The sequence below is a fragment of the Aphelocoma coerulescens genome, chromosome 9, assembly GCF_041296385.1.
Source record: "Aphelocoma coerulescens isolate FSJ_1873_10779 chromosome 9, UR_Acoe_1.0, whole genome shotgun sequence".
NCBI lineage: Eukaryota > Metazoa > Chordata > Aves > Passeriformes > Corvidae > Aphelocoma > Aphelocoma coerulescens.
The window spans coordinates 3,284,382-3,301,818 of record NC_091023.1 but is presented as its reverse complement, the minus strand read 5'-3'; the positions used below and the strand labels follow the sequence as shown (position 1 = coordinate 3,301,818).

At 48.3% G+C, this 17,437-nt stretch overlaps 2 protein-coding genes across 7 annotated transcripts; both read left to right on the top strand.

The window, feature by feature from the left end:
• Window positions 1-65: 65 nt before the first annotated feature.
• ING5 (inhibitor of growth family member 5) lies at window positions 66-8,575 on the top strand. 3 transcript variants are annotated; one of them, XM_069024018.1, is made up of 8 exons: window positions 66-185; window positions 689-760; window positions 1,484-1,650; window positions 2,945-3,056; window positions 3,858-3,951; window positions 5,163-5,298; window positions 5,459-5,520; window positions 6,089-8,575. In XM_069024018.1, the coding sequence occupies exons 1-8, from the start codon at window positions 149-151 to the stop codon at window positions 6,129-6,131; spliced, it is 723 nt and encodes a 240-aa protein (XP_068880119.1). In that variant the 5' UTR covers window positions 66-148; the 3' UTR covers window positions 6,132-8,575. The 3 variants fall into 3 exon arrangements, with proteins under 3 accessions (XP_068880119.1, XP_068880121.1, XP_068880120.1); XM_069024020.1 differs by lacking the exon at window positions 66-185 and adding an exon at window positions 378-535; XM_069024019.1 differs by lacking the exon at window positions 66-185 and adding an exon at window positions 378-553.
• Window positions 8,576-8,835: 260 nt separating this feature from the next.
• Window positions 8,836-16,868, top strand: D2HGDH (D-2-hydroxyglutarate dehydrogenase). 4 transcript variants are annotated; one of them, XM_069024722.1, is made up of 9 exons: window positions 8,836-9,334; window positions 10,524-10,581; window positions 11,571-11,710; window positions 12,237-12,430; window positions 13,557-13,725; window positions 14,292-14,435; window positions 14,860-15,002; window positions 15,148-15,313; window positions 16,522-16,868. In XM_069024722.1, exons 1-9 carry the CDS (start codon window positions 9,049-9,051, stop codon window positions 16,794-16,796), a joined length of 1,575 nt encoding a protein of 524 aa, XP_068880823.1. In that variant the 5' UTR covers window positions 8,836-9,048; the 3' UTR covers window positions 16,797-16,868. The 4 variants fall into 4 exon arrangements, with proteins under 4 accessions (XP_068880823.1, XP_068880824.1, XP_068880825.1 ...); XM_069024724.1 differs by having other exon boundaries at window positions 9,254-9,334; window positions 10,484-10,581; XM_069024723.1 differs by lacking the exon at window positions 11,571-11,710 and having other exon boundaries at window positions 12,237-12,435.
• The last annotated feature ends 569 nt before the right edge of the window (window positions 16,869-17,437 follow it).

The window sequence follows — 17,437 nt, the reverse complement described above, 5'->3', positions numbered from 1 at the left end:
ATCGCCGCCCGCCCCGCCCCTCATGAATATGTAGCGCCAACGGCGGCGGCGGCCAATGGGCGGCGCGCGGGCCGTGAATACGGGATGAGGCCGCGGGCCTTGTCATGCGGGCCCGGCGGGCGGCGGGGAGCGGCGCGCGGGCCGCAAGATGGCGACTGCCATGTACCTGGAGCACTACCTGGACAGTGAGCGCGGGGCGGGGGCGGCCGAGGGGCCGGGGCGGAGGCCGGGGCGGGGGCGGCGGGATTGGGGCGGGGGCGGCGGCGGCGGCAGCGCGGGAATTAAAACTGCGCCACGGGCGGCGTGGGGGGGTGGGGGGCGCGGCCCTGTGTGTGCGTCATCGGCGGGCGCCGCGCTACGTCATCGGTGTGCGCTGGGGAGGGCATGGCGGCTGTGGGGGTCAGCCGGGCAGGGGCTCCCGCTCCCCTTCCCTCCCTGCCGTGGGGCTCCCGCTCCCCGCCCGCGGCTGGGCTGCCGGTGCCGCGTCAGCGCCGGCCTGCCAAGGCCCCCAGCACGGTGCTCAAGGTCTCCTGAGGTGAGCGGGCGGCTCATGGTACGTGACTCACAGGATGGGTTGGGTTGGGTTGGGAAGGACCGTAAAACTCATCTCGCTCCAGCCCTTGCCATAGGCAGGGACACCTTCTGTTGACAAGGTTGCTCAGAGTATTTAGTAGCATTTCTCTTCTAGGTATTGAGAATCTGCCGTGCGAGCTGCAGAGGAACTTCCAGCTGATGCGGGAGCTGGATCAGAGAACAGAAGGTAGTGCGGGCATTTCAGCAAGCAAAGGCCGAGAGAGCCCGGCCTGGAGGATGGGAAGAGCCCAGTGAGGCTGGGCTTTGGAGGATGTGTCTCTCCTCTATTGCTGTTCCTTTTCTCAGCCCGAGTGCTCTGCCGTGTTTGTTTCTTTCCTGTGAGGATACAGCTCACATCACAGGGCTTGATTTTGTTGTCAGTTTAAATTCACAGCTCTGCGATCCCTGTACTCAGTGGCCACTTGGATGGCCTTCCTTCCACTTATTTCCATATCTGCCAAGTTCTAGATTCCTGTGTGCCTTGCAGGACCATTTTTTCTTCCTTTTTGAAGCTTTTGTTGGCATCTGGCTGCACGCTAACGATTTTCATTTTGAACCATCAGAACAGTAAGTGACTGCACCACAAATAAAATGTTCTGCATGTGGGAAGAGAGGCTGAAACTTGTGGACCCATGGGTTCAGTTTCTGATCTTAACTGTGAATTGACTGCAAATTAACTTCTGAATTAGCTGCAGAACACTTGAGAAAGCAGACTCACACCACAAGTGTCAAAAGAGTGAATACCCTTTAACTGAATTGCTTTTGTTTTTAAAAAGGAAAACGCGTTCAGGAATTGAGGGGGGTGTAAAAGCTCTCAGGAAGAGTCTCCTAAATACCACGAGGAGGTAGAAAACCAAAAATACCTGCTTTGGCTGGCAGCTCTCTGACGTGTTCCTCGTGTGTTTTTCAGACAAGAAGGCAGAGATCGACAGCCTGGCAGCAGCGTACATCGAGTCAGTGAAGAACATGGTACCTGAGGAGCGAGTGGAGCACCTGAAGAAGATCCAGAGTGCCTACAGCAAGTGCAAAGAGTACAGTGATGACAAAGTGCAGCTGGCCATGCAGACCTACGAGATGGTGAGCCATGGAAACCATGGGCATTCTCTGGAGTGGTGCACGTGGAGATACCTCACAGTGTCAGCTTTCTCTGGCTGGTTTTTTTTTATGGTTTTTTGTTTTAATAGCTTACCTAAACAAATTGGGAGTCTTCAAGCATGTATTTCTCACTGTTGCCATTCCCAAAAAGCCTTCTCCTGTGGCACCAGGTTTCTCTTTTGCTGAAGAATTAGTGAGTTTGTCCCACTTGGAGGTGACTTTATCAGTAGTACTCGTCTGCTGTGTGATACTGCCAGTAAATTTACCCCACTCCCTCCTCCTTGGCAGCTCTCTGTCACTGATAATTTATTTAGGGCTGGTCTTAGTTGAAAGCAAAATTGTTTTAAGCCAGCTGCTGTACTATGTTGTGGAGGAGCAGCAGGAATTCTGCTCGATTGCCTTGGTTTATTGGGTGCCAAAGTCTCCTCAGTGGACCTTGTGAGAAAATCCCATTTCTTAAGATGCAGCTCTCCACTTTTTTTTTTTTCTCCTGTCCCTTGAATAATTCTTATCTCCGTGTGTTTTACCCCCCTGGATGAAACTTGAATGAGAGGAATCCTTTTGACTGTACTAAGTGTTTATTGTCCAGCTTGTAGAGATGCTTTGGGTTTTGCTACAGCTGCAGTAGATGTTTTATTGCCATCAAATACTGCAGTAAAGGAAATGATGTCCCAGGAATATCAGTGCCCTAGATAACTAGGGAGCTCATTTGATGACAAAGTATTGCAGCAGCACAGTTTGGGGGTGGTGGATTAAAATCCCTGTTCTGAAAGTCACTTTATTGCAGCCAGGGTGGTACAAGGTACTTAATTAATGTGTGTTGACTTGTTATTGAGGATTGTCAACCTCTGTCTGTATTTATTGCTAAACTCCTTTGATTCACATGACAGTGGAGTACCAGTGAAAAACTTGACACATTTCAGGGGCTGTATTTGAATTTTGAAATTTGCAGGGACAAACCAGTTATTTCAGTGTCTCTCATCTTGTTCTGTTCTGAAAATCATTAGTCTGAGTTGCTTTGACTCTCCTTTATGCTACCTTCCTTTCTGCTCACTTGTAGAGGGATTGGCTCCTCCTGCTTTTTCCTCCTTCGTTCCCTTTGTGGGTGCCATTTCCCTTTTCCCAGCCTGTACCCCTTCCATGCCTTGCTCTGTGGTCCCACACTCTGTTTGTGCCGATAACAGGCACTGTTTCAGCCCTTCCTGTTTTCGTTGGGGCTCTCTTTTTTGTGTGTGTGTTTCTTTGTAATTCAGTTTGTGGTTTCCTCTTGGTGCAGGTGGATAAGCACATCCGCCGGCTGGATGCAGACTTGGCGCGGTTTGAAGCTGATCTCAAAGATAAACTGGAAGGCAGCGACTTCGAAACCCCTGGATCTCGAAGCCTGAAAAGTGGGTAAATTTGATACAACTGAGAGCCTTTTCCAGCACTTGGAATATCAAACCAGGAAGGCTGAGATGTAAAATAGGCTCTTATTTCTGGAGGAAGGAAAGAAGCGCACCATTCTCTGCTTGTTTTTAATGCTCTTCAAGATGTTTACAGTGGGCAAGAGATGAAGAGAAATGTGGTGCTGGGATCAAACTTAACTGTTGCACAGATCATCCTGAAGTTGTTCATCCTGGCTCTAAGGAGAGTGCTGTGCCAAAACTGCACTGGTGTGTGTAACAGTCTTAGTTTCAGGAAAAATTAGGAGTTAAAGGAAGATACCAGTTTCTGTAGTGTATGCTGAAATATTGTGGGATTACAGTGACACTGGAATGTGGATACAGCAGCACAGCTTGATGCCTTTGAACTATGAAATAGGGGGTGGGAGCAGGGAGGTGGAGATAAAAGTTATGTTAGTTATTGAGTAACCTATTAACTGTGTTTAAGGATATACTGAGATTTAAAAAAAAATACTGCATGTCTAATCAAGTGTGATGCTGTTTATGACTTGGGCTGATGTCCTGCAGTGCTTTATTGCCAGAACTGCAAACACTAAAGTTTGGTGCTCAGTTGTACTTGTCAGTTTGGTGTATTTTTGGCTCAAAAATGCATTTCAGTCAGCGTATTCAATTACATGTATAATAAGGATTACTCAGTTATGTATGAAATAGGGATTTCAAGACAGTAACTGCATCAAAAGAGCAACAGCTGGGGATGTTTCTGCCACTCAAATAGGCTGAAACAATGGGGTTGTTTTTCCTTTCTAGAGGGACGAAGTCAGAAAGACAAAAGAAGCTCTCGTGGTCGAGGCAGGAGAACATCTGAAGAAGATACACCAAAGAAAAAGAAACTCAAAGGAGGGTAAGGCAGGGCCAGGCACAACTCCAGGGCCTTGGGCTTGGCACTTCATGAATTTTCCACAAGCTCGTGTTACCCTATTTATGACTTGTGTCCGGATGGCGAGCGGTGTTAAGAGTGCTCTGGTCTTACTCCATTTCATTAATGTCCTGCTTAGGACAGGCCAGCATCGTTAATTAACTCCTTGGTTGGCATGTGGAAGCTCAGCATGCTTGGAACACTCTGACTGGAAGGACAGGATCAGCCTCCCTGTTGCTGTTGGCAAGCTGGGAGAGAAAATAGCTTTGATTTTTGTCACTGGGCTATTTTTAACAGTTGTTTGTGGTCTTGATGGTTAAAGAAACTCACTTGTCCATCAGGACAGAAACTGACGTGCTGCTGTTCTAGAAGTCTTGGAGAATTTTGGGGGTTGTTTTTGAAGGATAGTGTCCTAGGTAGCCTTGAATAATCTGATTTGGTTTTGAGAGGCAAGGAGGAAAGCATGTCCCCTCTCTGAGATGGGATTTCTATTAAAGGGGCTTGGTTTATTCTGGTATTTTCAGCTGGCTAAATGGAGGGGCAGGAAACTTAAAAGTAGTTTCTATGGACTGCTACTGGCATGTCAACACACCCCTGTCAGAGTAAGAGGGTTCACTCATGCCTGACAATGAGAAAACATGTCTATTAAAACAGGCTGGGGAAAAACTCCAAACAGGTTATTCTACTCACAGCCAGGAGTGATCTGTGCGATAATTTCATTACTTTACTCATGACATCTACAGATCCCTTTCTTAATACTGTGTTTGATCCAACCTACCTTAAGATTTTAATTACTGGATTGTGGTAATGTAATATAAACTCTAGAACAGGGTCATGTGGTTTAGGGAAGATACTGTAAAACACTAATTTTTCCAAGTAGGATTTAGATCTCGGAAACATCAAATCCTAGAATGGTTTGTGTTGGGAGGCACCTTAAAGACCATCCCATTCCAGCCCCTGCCGTGGGCAGGGACACCTCCCACTAGCCTGAGTTGTTCCAAGTCTGGCCATGAACACTTCAGGGATGGGGCAGCCACAGCTTCTCTGGGCACCCTGTGCCAGGGCCTCCCCACCCTCACAGGGAAGAATTCCTTCCCAATATCCCATCTAACCCTGCCCTCTGGCAGTGGGAAGCCATTCCCTTTGTAACACAGTGTTGTCTGAGTTGTTTTGTCCTGACTCTGCCTTGCCCACAGGTCGGAGTTTGCTGATACCATCCTGTCAGTGCATCCCTCAGATGTCCTGGACATGCCAGTGGATCCCAACGAACCCACCTACTGCCTGTGTCACCAGGTGTCCTATGGAGAGATGATTGGCTGTGACAACCCAGATGTAAGCACCTGAGAGATGATTGGTTTTCAGATGTTTGTTGCCTCCCACCCCTGTACAATCCGAGGAGGGGGTCCTTGCTCGGTTAGCTCATACCAAATGATGGGAACGTTTGTGAATCACTAAGAATCTCCCCTGTGGGTTTTTCCTTTCTCTTTTGCAGTGCCCAATTGAGTGGTTCCACTTTGCATGTGTGGACCTGACCACCAAACCAAAAGGGAAATGGTGAGTGGGACAACATTCAGCTTTGGGATTTTTATCAGGCTGCAGTTTGCCTCAACAAGAATTAAAACCTTACTGTGAGCCTGGCAGAGGAGCTTTGCTCTTCTCATCAGAGGGTTTGAATCCACTGTGACTGGGGATTTTGTTTGAGGGTAGAAGATACAAGACAAACCTTGTTCTTAAAATCCATTTCCACAGAAGTCTTAGGTTCTGGTGGGAGCAAAACTGCCTGATAAACAGAGCAGGTTTTAACCTGAGGCTTGTGTGAACATGGATGTGTTACATCTGAGCTTTGCTGTCACTAGTTGTGGCTGTGCTTAAAACTGAGAGACAGATACCTCTTCATTTCACTTTTGGAGGAATATTTTGAAGACTTCTCAGGGTTCTACCTCTGTATGTGCTCATCTTGGGAAGGACCGTGGGCTTGTTATTTTTATCTAATGGACCGTTTAAATCAAATTAACAAGTTGCCAGTCAGAAGCAGGCTTATTTGTGCACAAATATTAAAAACAGTTCTTGGGCTCTGTGCTGTTAATTCCAGGAGCTAATTACTGCCTCTTTTTTCTTACAGGTTTTGTCCTCGTTGTGTTCAGGAAAGAAAGAAAAAGAAGTAAGGAGTAGAGGGGAATACACCACCGAGGCAAGAAGAATTTAATATATTCCTTCATCCATGTTGCAATATTACCTTTGATTATTTTTTGTTAATCTATCCTCCATCTTTTTCCGGTATGATATTTAATTATCCAGTGGCCAGTTGAAATTCCTGTTCTTTCCTAAGACTTTGGGAGGGAGTCCCAAATCCCTTTGCCACGGAGATTTTATTTATGTTAGTCTTGCACAATAATACTGAGAGAGGGTGTTGCCTTTTCTGGCTGTTTCCATTTCCCTGAAGATTCTTTAAGTACATCACTGTGAAGATGAAACCTGCAGTGTTCTTGGAGAGAGAGACAGAGAAGGTCAGATTTATTCACAAAATAAGATGAAGGCCTGAATTGTTAGCTGTGATTGCCTGTGTGGCACCTGGGTAAATCAGGAAATCAGGTTTTAGAGAAAGGCTCCATGAGGACACTGTTTGTTCCCATGATGGCGTGGCTCTGCTGTTGAAGAAGGCCATTCAGGAATGTTCCAACAGGACTTCTTGTCCTTTTTTTTAATGGGCCACATTTGCATGTTCTTGACTTCTTTAGCTGCCTTTTCAGATGATGAATGTGAATCCTTGGATTAGCACAGTGTCAGTGGCTGCAGCAGAAGGGAGAGGGGAAATCAGGAGTTGGAAAGCAAAAGTCTCTTTTTTCCTTCCTCTGAGATACAGTGGATGCCGAAGTTGAGGGAAGAGCAGAGATAAGCCTTGCCTTCATATCTGTCTCCTGCACCACGAGGCTTACCTGCCTCCAATGGAAGATGTAGTGAGGAAAGGTGCCTGCAGGGTTTCCTCCCTGCTGGTGGAAGGAGGAAAAAAAAAAAGCCCCAAACTCATGAACTTTGCTGGCTCTGGTCCCTGATGGGTGTTGGTGGCAGTTCTGTGCAGGGCTGTGTGCTGCTTTCCCTACCAGTGTGCAGGAGCTCCTGGTATAGACTGCTGGAAAGGCATAAAGAAACTTCCAGATAAACTTCTCTTCTGCTGAATAAATAGTACAGAAGATTAAAAACACTTCTACTCATATGCTGGCACGTGTTCTCTCAAAAGAAAGAAGGCTTTTCCTGTTGCACTGAGCCTCTTCCTCATGTTTTGCCGTGAAGGAAAGTAGAACACAGCTCCTGCCACTTCACTCTGTGGGGCTTTTTGCTTGCTGCTGACATAGAAGAAACCTCTCAATCGTGAGGCAGCTTTTCTGTGAATATTGATTTATGGCAGAAAAAAAGGATGGATTTTAGGAAAAACATCCTAGTCTTCAGGGTCCTGTTATTTCCAGTGTGATGTTGCACGTGTCTTTACTACATTGCATCACGGAGAGATGAAGTCTGCAGAGTTCTGTGCATGAAAATGCACATTTGTGATGCACATTTGTCATTGCTGCCGTGGAGTAGCACGTGGAAAGCAGGCAGGGAAATTAAAGCTGGAGTGCTGGAGGGAAGGAGGAGGAACAGCACAGTCACACAGGCCTGGAGTACAGCGAGCCCTCTTCTTCTCCTGCCTCTTCATCAGAGCAGAGTTGTGATACCTCAGGAGCCAGCCTGTAATCCAGTCACCAGTGGGTGAGAGCTGCTCCTCCTTCCCCCACTGCACTGGAGTGAGTGGGAGCATTGCTGTGTCCTGACAACCCGTGTCGATGCTGTTCCAGGTTTTGTTTTCCCCTTCCATCCAATGGTGTTGTAGACAACTTCTTTTCCCTTTCTTTTCCTAAGGCTTTGTTAGTACTGGTATTGCCATGGATTAAGCATTTGATTTGAAACGATCTCAAAATTCCACTCTGGAGATCATGCTGGAAACATGCCGTGAGGGAAGAGAGCAGCTGTGGGTGAGCCAGTGTGGAGCTGACTTCCCTCAGCTCCAAAATTCTGGTCAGGTAGGATAACAAGACACATTTTTAGAAGTACTTTTGGGGCTTCGAAGAGTATTTTCTACTTGAACCAGCAAAGCAAAAAGGAAAACAAGCTCTAGAAGGTAGAGCTCTCAAAAGGAAGGATAATTTGCTAGGAATTATGAATAGTGTGAGGTACAACATTCTCCTCTTCTTTACAACATCTGTGATGTGTAGAGCATCTGAGATCTGATACCAGCAATAAACTCTCCCACTGGGAACATGCCAGTGCAGGGCTTGGATGGGCTCAGGAGCGTCTGCTGCCCTCTTAGACCTGGTTGTAGAGATTTTTTTACGACTCCTTGTAGACAGAAATACCAGCAGCCTTCATTTTCGCTTACTAAAGGATTTAAATCTTCTGACTTTTGAATGTACAGTGTTAAATGTTTCCTGGAGAAGGGTGATCCCTAAAGGAAAGTCCCACTAAACATTGCCCAAAAAGCCCCGCCAGAGGCCCAGCTTTACTGCAGCTCATCCAAACCGGAGGTCGAGAACGACTTTCACTCAATTACCCGAAATGAGACGGGGGGGGGGGGGCGAAAGAGGAATGTAAAGTTAAAAAAAAAAACAAAAAAAACCCAAAAAATAAGAAATGTATATCTGTATTTTTGAATCTTGGAGATGTTGGATTATATTATAAATAAAGTATTTTTGGGAATAAATGTGTGAGGATGAGGGGGGTGTGGGGGGGGTGCTGTTGCAACCTCCGGCCGCCAGGGGGCGCTGCCGCCCGCCCGCGCTGAGCGCGTTCGCGCTCAGCGCGGGCGGGCGGCAGCGCCCCCTGGCGGCTCGGCGTGAGGCGCGCCGCGCGTTCCCGGCGCTTCCCGGCCACGGCGCCTCCTTGGCATCTCCCGAGCACCGGGATAATCCCGAATTCCCCGCTCCGCGCTCACCCCCACGGCGAAGGCTGTGCGGTGGCAGCGGCGGGAGAGACTCCCTGAGGCCGCGGGGAGAGGGCAACAAACAAGGCCGCGGGTTTTGGGTTTTTGTTTTTTTTTTTTTTTTTTCCATGGCTTCCACAGCCCTGTGGAGCCGCGGGGCCGCCTGGCTGAGGAGCTGCCGCGGGCCGGTCCTGCAGCGCGGCCGCAGCCGGGAAGCCCCGGGTGTGCCCCGGGGCAGGGGCTGCTGCCGGGAGGTGGTGGCGACCTGCGAGCGCTACGCGGTGCGGAGGTTGCCCTTCGCCCGGCTGGCGGACGGCGATGTGGCCTTCTTCGAGCGCCTCATGCCCGGCAGGGTCGTCACCGGCGAGGAGGAGGTGAAGCCCTTTAACGTGGACTGGCTGAAGTCGGTGCGAGGTAAGCGGAGCTGCTGCTTTGGGCTCGGTTGGTGAAACTTCCCTTCCTGCCTCTGTTCATTGCCGGAGCAATAATTTTGCCAGCTTTATTTGTGGCGGGTCACATCTGTACAGGCTATAGAGTTGGAAGGGACCCATGAGGATTATCGAGTCCAGCTCCTGGCCCTGCACAGACACCCCAAGAATCCCACCCGGTGCCTGGGAGCGTTGTCCAAACGCTCTGGCAGCTTTGGGGCTGTGCCCATTCCCTGGGAGCCTCTTCAGTGCCCGACCGCCCTCTGGAGGAAGAACCTTTTCCTGGTATCCAGCCTAACCCTTTCCTGACACAGCTCCAGCTGTTCCCTAGGGTCCCGTCACTGGTCACCAGAGACCACATGAGTGCCTGCCCCTCCAAAATGAGTTTTTCCTCATAAAAATATTCCTTTAAGAATTACCTGGTACCTGGTAAACTTACAGGCTTTCATTAAAAAAAAAAATTAACTCTCTAACTTAATAATTAATTTTTTTCCTGAGACAAATTGATTCACCTAAGAGTTTTGATTGAACCTCAGAGGAGAATATGAAAGCTTCTGGGAGACTTGATTGCAGCCTTCCAGTACCTTAAGGGGGCTTATAAAAAGGAGGGAGAGGGACTTTTTATATGGGCCTGGAGTGGCAAGACAAGGGGGAATGGCTTCCCACTGCCAGAGGGAAGGGTTAGATGGGATACTGGGAAGAAATTCTACCCTGTGAGGGTGATGAAGCCCTGGCACAGGTTGCCCTGAGAAGCTGTGGCTGCCCCATCCCTGGAAGTGTCCAAGGCCAGGCTGGATGTGGCTTGGAGCAACCTGGGCTAGTGGAAGGTGTCCCTGCCCGTGGAATGAGATGAGCTTTTAAGTCCTTGCCAACCCAAATCATCCTGTGATTCTAAATCAAGCATTGTGAGTTCTCTGTTGCTTCTGTCAAAGATTCCATGAGAATTTAAACCATTTCCCATTGCCCCCAGCAGCAGCCAAGGCTACCTATACATGCAAACTTTTTGCAGGGCTTAAAGGGAAAGGCTGCTGTTGAAATGTTTGTTGTCAAAGTGGTTGAAAATGCCTAACAGTGGAGGGAGCATTGTTACTTCCCACCTCATGCTTTCCCACCTGTTTCTTTCTGACCTCTGCAGAGCCACAGCTTGCCTTGAGAGTCCCTTGCTTTCATTGCAGGCTGCAGCCAGCTGGTGTTGAAGCCACAGACAACGGCAGAGGTGTCTCAGGTTCTCAGGTAATGTGGACCTTTTCTGCTGGGCTTGGTGCTGAGGAAACTTGGGTTGAGTCAGGGATGATCTGGCAGGTGAAGGGAACTTGTAGGTGTTCAGACACCGATTTCTTAAGCATTGGAGTTGCTGAGGCATTTTTCTTCATGACTTTTCTCTTCTGATAAATGACTAAAGTTAGCTATTGTACAGGTGCTCAGAAAGGAGAAGTTTTGTGAAAGATTCAGGAGGGTCTGTTTGAAACGGTAAAGGTTAGGGCAGAACTGGGCAGTTTGAGGATCTGTTTTATCCACATCCCGTGGTTCACTGGTGTGAGCACAGCTCTGGTTGGGCAGTACTGTGCCAGATCACTGGCTGAGGAGCTGAAAGCTGCAGGAGCCTGCTCCTGGCTCTGTTAAAACAGGGATGCAGAGCACAGGAAAGGCAGGCAGGGCTTCTCAAGGGACTCTGGTGCCGCGGGGCTCTGTGCCATCCCTTGTGCGGGAGCTGCTGTGAGCTCAGAGAGGATGTGGTGGGTGGTGCTTGGCAGGGATGTGGCAGGTGGAGCAGCTGAGGCACAGGTGCACATTTTGTTGCCTACATGGCATTAATTTCTTGGAAGGAGGAGAGCAGTCATGTCTGAAACCACTGCCAGAGGCTGGCTGTCAGAGCCCACTGAGGAGCCCAGGCTGTTAACACAGTCTGCTGCAGGAACAGCTTCGGTAGAAACATAAGCAGTGCTTTCCAGGCAGATGGTGTGTGCCACACACCTAGATACACACGGGGCTAACCCCAAGTGTTGGTTCTTTGCCCAGTGCTGGGCTAAGACAGGAGTTGCACTTTCTCTCTTTGTCATTGAAACTGTCTCCTTGCATCAGTTTAATCTTCCGGTGAAATGCTGCTTAATTTTTAAGGAGCGCTGTCACAACAGTAGACGTTCATGTAGAGGTGAAACTTCACTGACAGACTGATTATGGCTTTTAAATGCATAAAAATTCAGAAACCTTTTTCCTTCCAGGTACTGCCATGAGAGGAACCTGGCAGTGAACCCTCAGGGGGGTAATACGGGCCTTGTTGGGGGCAGCGTTCCTGTCTTTGACGAGATCATTCTCTCCACTGCTCTCATGAACCAGATCATCAGCTTTGACAAAGTGTCTGGTAAATATTCCAGAGATGCAAGGCACAGAAATGAGCCCCAAAACAGGCATTTTCCTGGGAACAGATAACAGCAGGATCAGCAGGGTTCAGCAGCATCATAAGGAGGTTTGTTTGAATTTGGGGGGTTAGGGGTCAGGCTGGTGTGAGTATCTCTGTTCAAAGAGAGATAGCAACAGAGAGAATTTAAACCATTCCCCATTGCCCCCAACAGCAGCCAAGTCTACGTATACATGCAAAGTTTTTGTAGGGCTTAAAGGGAAAGGCTGCTTTTCCTTTAAGGCAGAGACACGCCTAATGTGGTTGTGTTTTACCAGTCACCAGGTGACCAGATGTTGAGGCAATAGCAAAGCTCCCTGAGGCTTGAGGAGGGGGCAGTTCCCTGGAGCATGCACAGACTCGTGCGTTTAAGCTGAATCCCAGGAAGTTTTGAAGGAAGAGGTGGTTGCATCTGCTCATACTGCTCCTGCTTCTTGAGGAGGCACCTTCTTCTCAGCCATCAGCTTGTAGCAGGGCGTTTCTGTTGCAGGGATCCTCGTGTGCCAAGCGGGGTGTGTGTTGGAGAGGCTCAACGAGTACTTGGAGGAGCAGGGGTTTATCATGCCACTCGACCTGGGAGCCAAGGGCAGCTGTCACATCGGGGGGAACGTGGCCACCAATGCCGGAGGCTTGCGGCTCTTGAGATACGGCTCTCTGCGAGGGACGGTGCTGGGCCTGGAAGTGGTAAGGCGAGTACCTGGCAGTTCCTTTCTGTTTGATCCTCTGCTTCTTACTGCTTCCTGTTCTTCTAACTATCCAGCACACAGCCAAGTTCCTCTCCAGGCTTCCACTCTTAAATTTTCCTTGTTGGTCTCTTTTGAGAAGGGTCACCTTCTGTGACCTGCATGTCTTCATGCATGTAGCATGTTATTGCTGCTGCAGTTTCCAGCTTCCTGACTTCCAGTGCTTGCTGACAGAGGAGGTGTTAGGTGGTTTTCTCGTCCAGACAAGTGAAAAGAAGGTAGGGAGAGATTGGGGGATCCCAGGTTATCTGAATGGAGTTGGTTCCTCTGAGCAGAGGGTCTCTGGAACACTCTTTTCTAGTGGCTGCTCACTCGAATTTTAATAGAATCATAGGATCACAAACTGGTTTGTGTTGGACAGGACTTTAAAGATCATCTTAAGGTTTAAAGCTCACCCCATAACAGAGCTGTCTGCTTTGGGTTCATTTGGCTGCTGGCTGTGTCCTAGAGTCTCTGTTGTTCCTCAGCTGCTCCTGTCCTACAGGTGAGTGCCTTGGGGTGTAAAGGCTGGATTAGGAGTTCTAAAAGTTTTCGGGGCTGGGGAGCAAAGTATTAATGGGAAGAAATTTGGACAGGGAACAAAAGCATGGCATGGTTTTACTGTGTAGGCTTAGAAAGGAAAGCATTTGTCTCACGTCAGTTTGGCTCTAGTGTCAGAATAGCCATGAATAACCTCTCTTGGAGATAGTCAGCCTTGATTTAAGGCTCAAGTGGCAGAGGGTTTACTTAATTCTGCTTAACTGTTCCTTGTTTCTGCTGGATAATAAGAGCTAGGGCTGCAGAGAATGGCTGGTCTTCTCCACCACTTGTAAGAAAAGCAGAGCAAACTAGATCTACTGTTATTACTTGTCCTGATGGAAGGAGAGAAGTAGGAGGGAAATGCCTACTCTGTCCTATTCAGGTAGGATATAGAGGGGGGGAAGAGCTGGGGCTGGAGGAGCAGTGTGGGCTGCAGCTGTGTCCCTGTGCTCCAGGTGAGTGACACTTCCCATCAGCTTGGTCACAGGTAAGTTCATGACAGCAGATTCCTACCCAGGTGCTCTGACTGGGCCCCTGTGTTCCCACAGGTGCTGGCTGATGGCTCAGCTCTGGACTGTCTGACCTCTCTGCGCAAAGATAACACGGGCTATGACCTGAAGCAGCTCTTCATAGGATCCGAGGGCACCTTGGGAGTTATCACTGCTGTCTCCATACTCTGTCCTCAGAAGCCTAAGGCTGTGAATCTGGCATTCCTAGGTAGAAACTGATATTAATGATTTCACACCTGAATTCAGAGGCTGGGAACAGGGATGGAGAAGAAAAAGCACTGCTCAGCCTGCTGAGCTGGACTGCCAGCATCAGCTGGTTCTGGGTAATAGTGTAGGGCTCTGTGCTAAAATACCCGTGCAGATATTTAATATCTGTTGAAATACCTGCAAGGGAAGGTTGTTCTGTAAGGAAAGTGGAGCCAGGAGTTCAACAGGGTGAGGAGGCAGGTGGGACAGTCCCCTCACTCAAGAGGCTCAAGAGATGAGCAGAGCAAGACTGTGACAGTAGGCAGAGGCAGCCACCATCCAGGAGTCAGGTGGGCAACAAGGTGACAAGGCAAGGCTGAGAAGTCACATCTGCAGGTCAGGCTCTGGATCAGCAGAGTACATGGCCAGGCACAGCTGCTTAAAAGCTGCTTTTGGGTGTCCCTCAGCAGGTCCAGAGTTGTTTGTGAGGGAGCCTTCACTGAAAATTGTTTACTTCTCAGAAACCTCCAAAGGGTTTGGGGTGATGTCTGTTTTTGGTCCTGATTCCTGTCTGTGTTCTGTCTGAAGGGTGTCAGAGTTTTGCTAAGGTTCTGGAAACATTCACAACCTGCAGAGCCATGCTGGGCGAGATCCTGTCTGCTTATGAGTTCATGGATGAGAAGTGCATGGAATTGGTTGAGAGACATCTCAAGCTGTCCAGCCCAGTGACAGGTACCAGTGACATTCACACTGTAGAAGGGGGCACTGTACTTCTTGGGGATTTTTAAACTAGTTTTAAACACTTTTAAAAAGGGACTAATTTTAAAAAGTTGACTCACTGACTTTTCAAAAGTTGGTGATTGTGTGGGCATCCCTCATAATTTTTGTATCTAGTTTATCCATTCCAACCACCTTTTATCTTTAAAGATGAGATTTTTTTACTTGTATGTGTCCTCACAAAACTGCTAGCTTTCTGGAAAGTGGTTGCAAAAGAAAAGATAGAGCATGTCAGTGAAGTGCCCTACAGATAAAAGACTGCCCTCCCTGGCACCAGAGAGTCTGGGCACATAACATGTGGGGAAAGCTCCAAAACCTGCCCTGAATTCCTCTGTTTTGCTCCAAGGCATCTGCTTACTTTGTTCTCCCTCATTCTCAGACAGCCCTTTTTATGTTTTAATTGAAACTTCGGGCTCCAACTCAACCCATGATGAGGAGAAATTGAACAACTTCCTAGAACAGGCCATGGCTTCTGGTTTGGTCACTGATGGAACTGTGGCAACGGACGGCAAGAAAATAAAGGCAAGTCAGCATTTCCTCTTCCACAAATCTCTTTGACATGGATTTGTGTTTTATATAGGGAAGTGTTCAGACTGATGTTTGGTATATGCATGGAACCCAAGAGCTGCTTGGTTTATATGGATTTCTGTGATCCTTGATTCCTCAGATGTTGTGGGGCCTGCGGGAGAGGATCACCGAGGCCCTCACTCACGAGGGTTATGTGTACAAGTATGACATCTCTCTGCCTGTGGGAAAGCTCTACGACCTCGTGACTGATATGAGGGCTCGGCTGGGCCAGAGTGCCAAAAATGTGGTGGGCTACGGCCACTTGGGTAAGTGGGGGTGCTGGGAAAGGCGGTGATGGCCCTTCTGTGCTGCAGGTTTCACCGTGCAGCAATTAGTGAGAGGCTTTAATAGAGGGCTGTGGAAGAGGAGGGTGCGTCAGGATCTTTGTGTTTGAATTGCACTGCTTTCAGACTGTTCTCCATACAGCGATGGCATGTTGCTGGCCAGTGAACCATGGAACTGGTCATCTGTGTCTTCTTGCTGTGTACTTTCTTTTAAAAGATGTAATTTGTTCAACTGGACCATCAATTTGGTTGATGTACTTAGACACATTTGGCAGATAACCACTTTCTTGTCCAAAGTGATTAATCCTCCTGGAAATCAATTTTTTGTGAGCCATTAACCCTCTGAGAGAGAAAGAGTGATAGTGATAAATGCACAAAAAGGCTGATAGATTTGTCAGCATGCTGGGAAACAAATCTGATTTTACAAGCAGGTAAATTGGTCTCTTAGAAGAGCTGTTCTTTACAAAAAAACCATGGAACACTCTTGAGCATACTTGATTAAGGATCATTTGAAAGACATGTCGCATAACAAAGGCTCCCTGTGGTAGCTCTTTAAGGACTAAGCCGTGTGTTGTGTGTGTTGTGAGGGTTTGCTAGGATGCAGGAAGAGGTTCCTGCGGGAGGAGGGTGAGTAAGTTGTATTTATCTTTGTGTGTTTCGTCTTTCGGAGTACCCAGCAACTCTGTGCCTAATAAAATACTGTCACAAGCAGCAGCAAAAGGAGAAATTGTTCTGCTTTCTTTGTTTCTGTTGACATGGTGCCAAAGCGCATTTAGAGCATTGCACAAACATAATAGGGAGAGAAAAAGTGATGAAGGGCCACGTTAAAACCTAATGATCATTATGAAATGCCATTGGGGAAGTCTTTGTCATGGCATCACAGTGGTGGCACAATCATTAATGCAGCACAGTGGGAATTTTAAAATCACAGAAGTCGGAGTTTGAAAGTAGCTTAACTTGGAACCCTTCCTCAAATATTGCACCGGGAGCATGAAAAGCAAAGATCCTATTTGAATTATTTGTGCACGGAGAGGCTGATTTTTGTAGGACAGTGAGCTTGTCCTTTTTGCACAGTTTGCAGACTAACAAAGGCCCTGTTGTTTGAGAATGTGGAGGAGCTAGGAATGAGTATCCATTGCAGGGCCACCAAGTTTTTCTCCCAGACCCACCTGTGCAATGTTTTCTTCCAGGAGATGGGAACTTGCACTTGAACATCACGGCAGAGTCCTACAGTCATTCCCTGCTGGATGCCATCGAGCCCTTTGTGTATGAGTGGACTGCAAGATGCAGTGGGAGCATCAGTGCAGAGCACGGGCTGGGCTTCAAGAAGAAGCAGTTCATTCAGTACAGCAAACCACGCGAGGCAGTGGTGCTCATGCAGCAGTTCAAAGCCATGCTGGACCCCAAGGGGATCCTCAACCCCTACAAGACGCTGCCCTCGGCTCTCGAGAGCAGCACGTGCTGAGGAGCCAGCAGAGGAGGGCTGCTCCAGCTCCGTACCTGTACTTGAGCCATAAACACACTGGTGGATCAGCAAGAGTGTGGAGTGCTCCATGTTTGATTTTGTTAGTGGGATGGAACCAGTAAAGAAATGTGGTTGCTCTTTTCAGGGGTGCCTGCTCTTGCTGAAGAACATTCCTATTTAGTCTGAACATTGAAACCAAACATGGAGATACTGTGTGTGTATGACTATTCCAACTCTCTTCCCCTTAGGTTTGCTCTGATTTATCAGTGACGGCAGCCAAAGGAAGCATTTTCTCATTTGGGGTGTGCAAGTGAAGCATCAGAGACACAGGAGACCCTGTGGATGCAAATCTTCTAAGTGAAGGTGTTGCTCTTCCTCACTTTTGTCTAATACACTTATCCCACAGCCCACAACAGCATCTGGTTATGGCCTCTTTAGTGATGCCACCTCCAGGCTGTCCCAAATAAGCATCAGTGTTGTCGCATGTACAGGTTTGCAGTGCTGCCAGAGAAGAGAGGGTGCTGGAGATCCAGCTTCTGGATTTTATCAACTGGAGGAGAAATACCAGCAGCCAGGCTGAGGGAGGGGATCCCAGGACACCTGCCTGGCCAGGGCCAGGCTCTAGGCATGCCCCTATTCCC

Bases quoted from the DNA above. Each gene is read 5' to 3' on its own strand.
- ING5 (XM_069024018.1), top strand. From the start codon at position 149: ATGGCGACTGCCATGTACCTGGAGCACTACCTGGACA. The intron at 1,651-2,944 runs GTGAGCCATGGA...CTCTTGGTGCAG, and splicing joins CCATGCAGACCTACGAGATG to GTGGATAAGCACATCCGCCG. The intron at 3,057-3,857 runs GTGGGTAAATTT...TTTCCTTTCTAG, and splicing joins TGGATCTCGAAGCCTGAAAA to AGGGACGAAGTCAGAAAGAC.
- D2HGDH (XM_069024722.1), top strand. From the start codon at position 9,049: ATGGCTTCCACAGCCCTGTGGAGCCGCGGGGCCGCCTGGCTGAGGAGC. The intron at 11,711-12,236 runs GTAAATATTCCA...TTTCTGTTGCAG, and splicing joins CAGCTTTGACAAAGTGTCTG to GGATCCTCGTGTGCCAAGCG. The intron at 13,726-14,291 runs GTAGAAACTGAT...TTCTGTCTGAAG, and splicing joins TGTGAATCTGGCATTCCTAG to GGTGTCAGAGTTTTGCTAAG.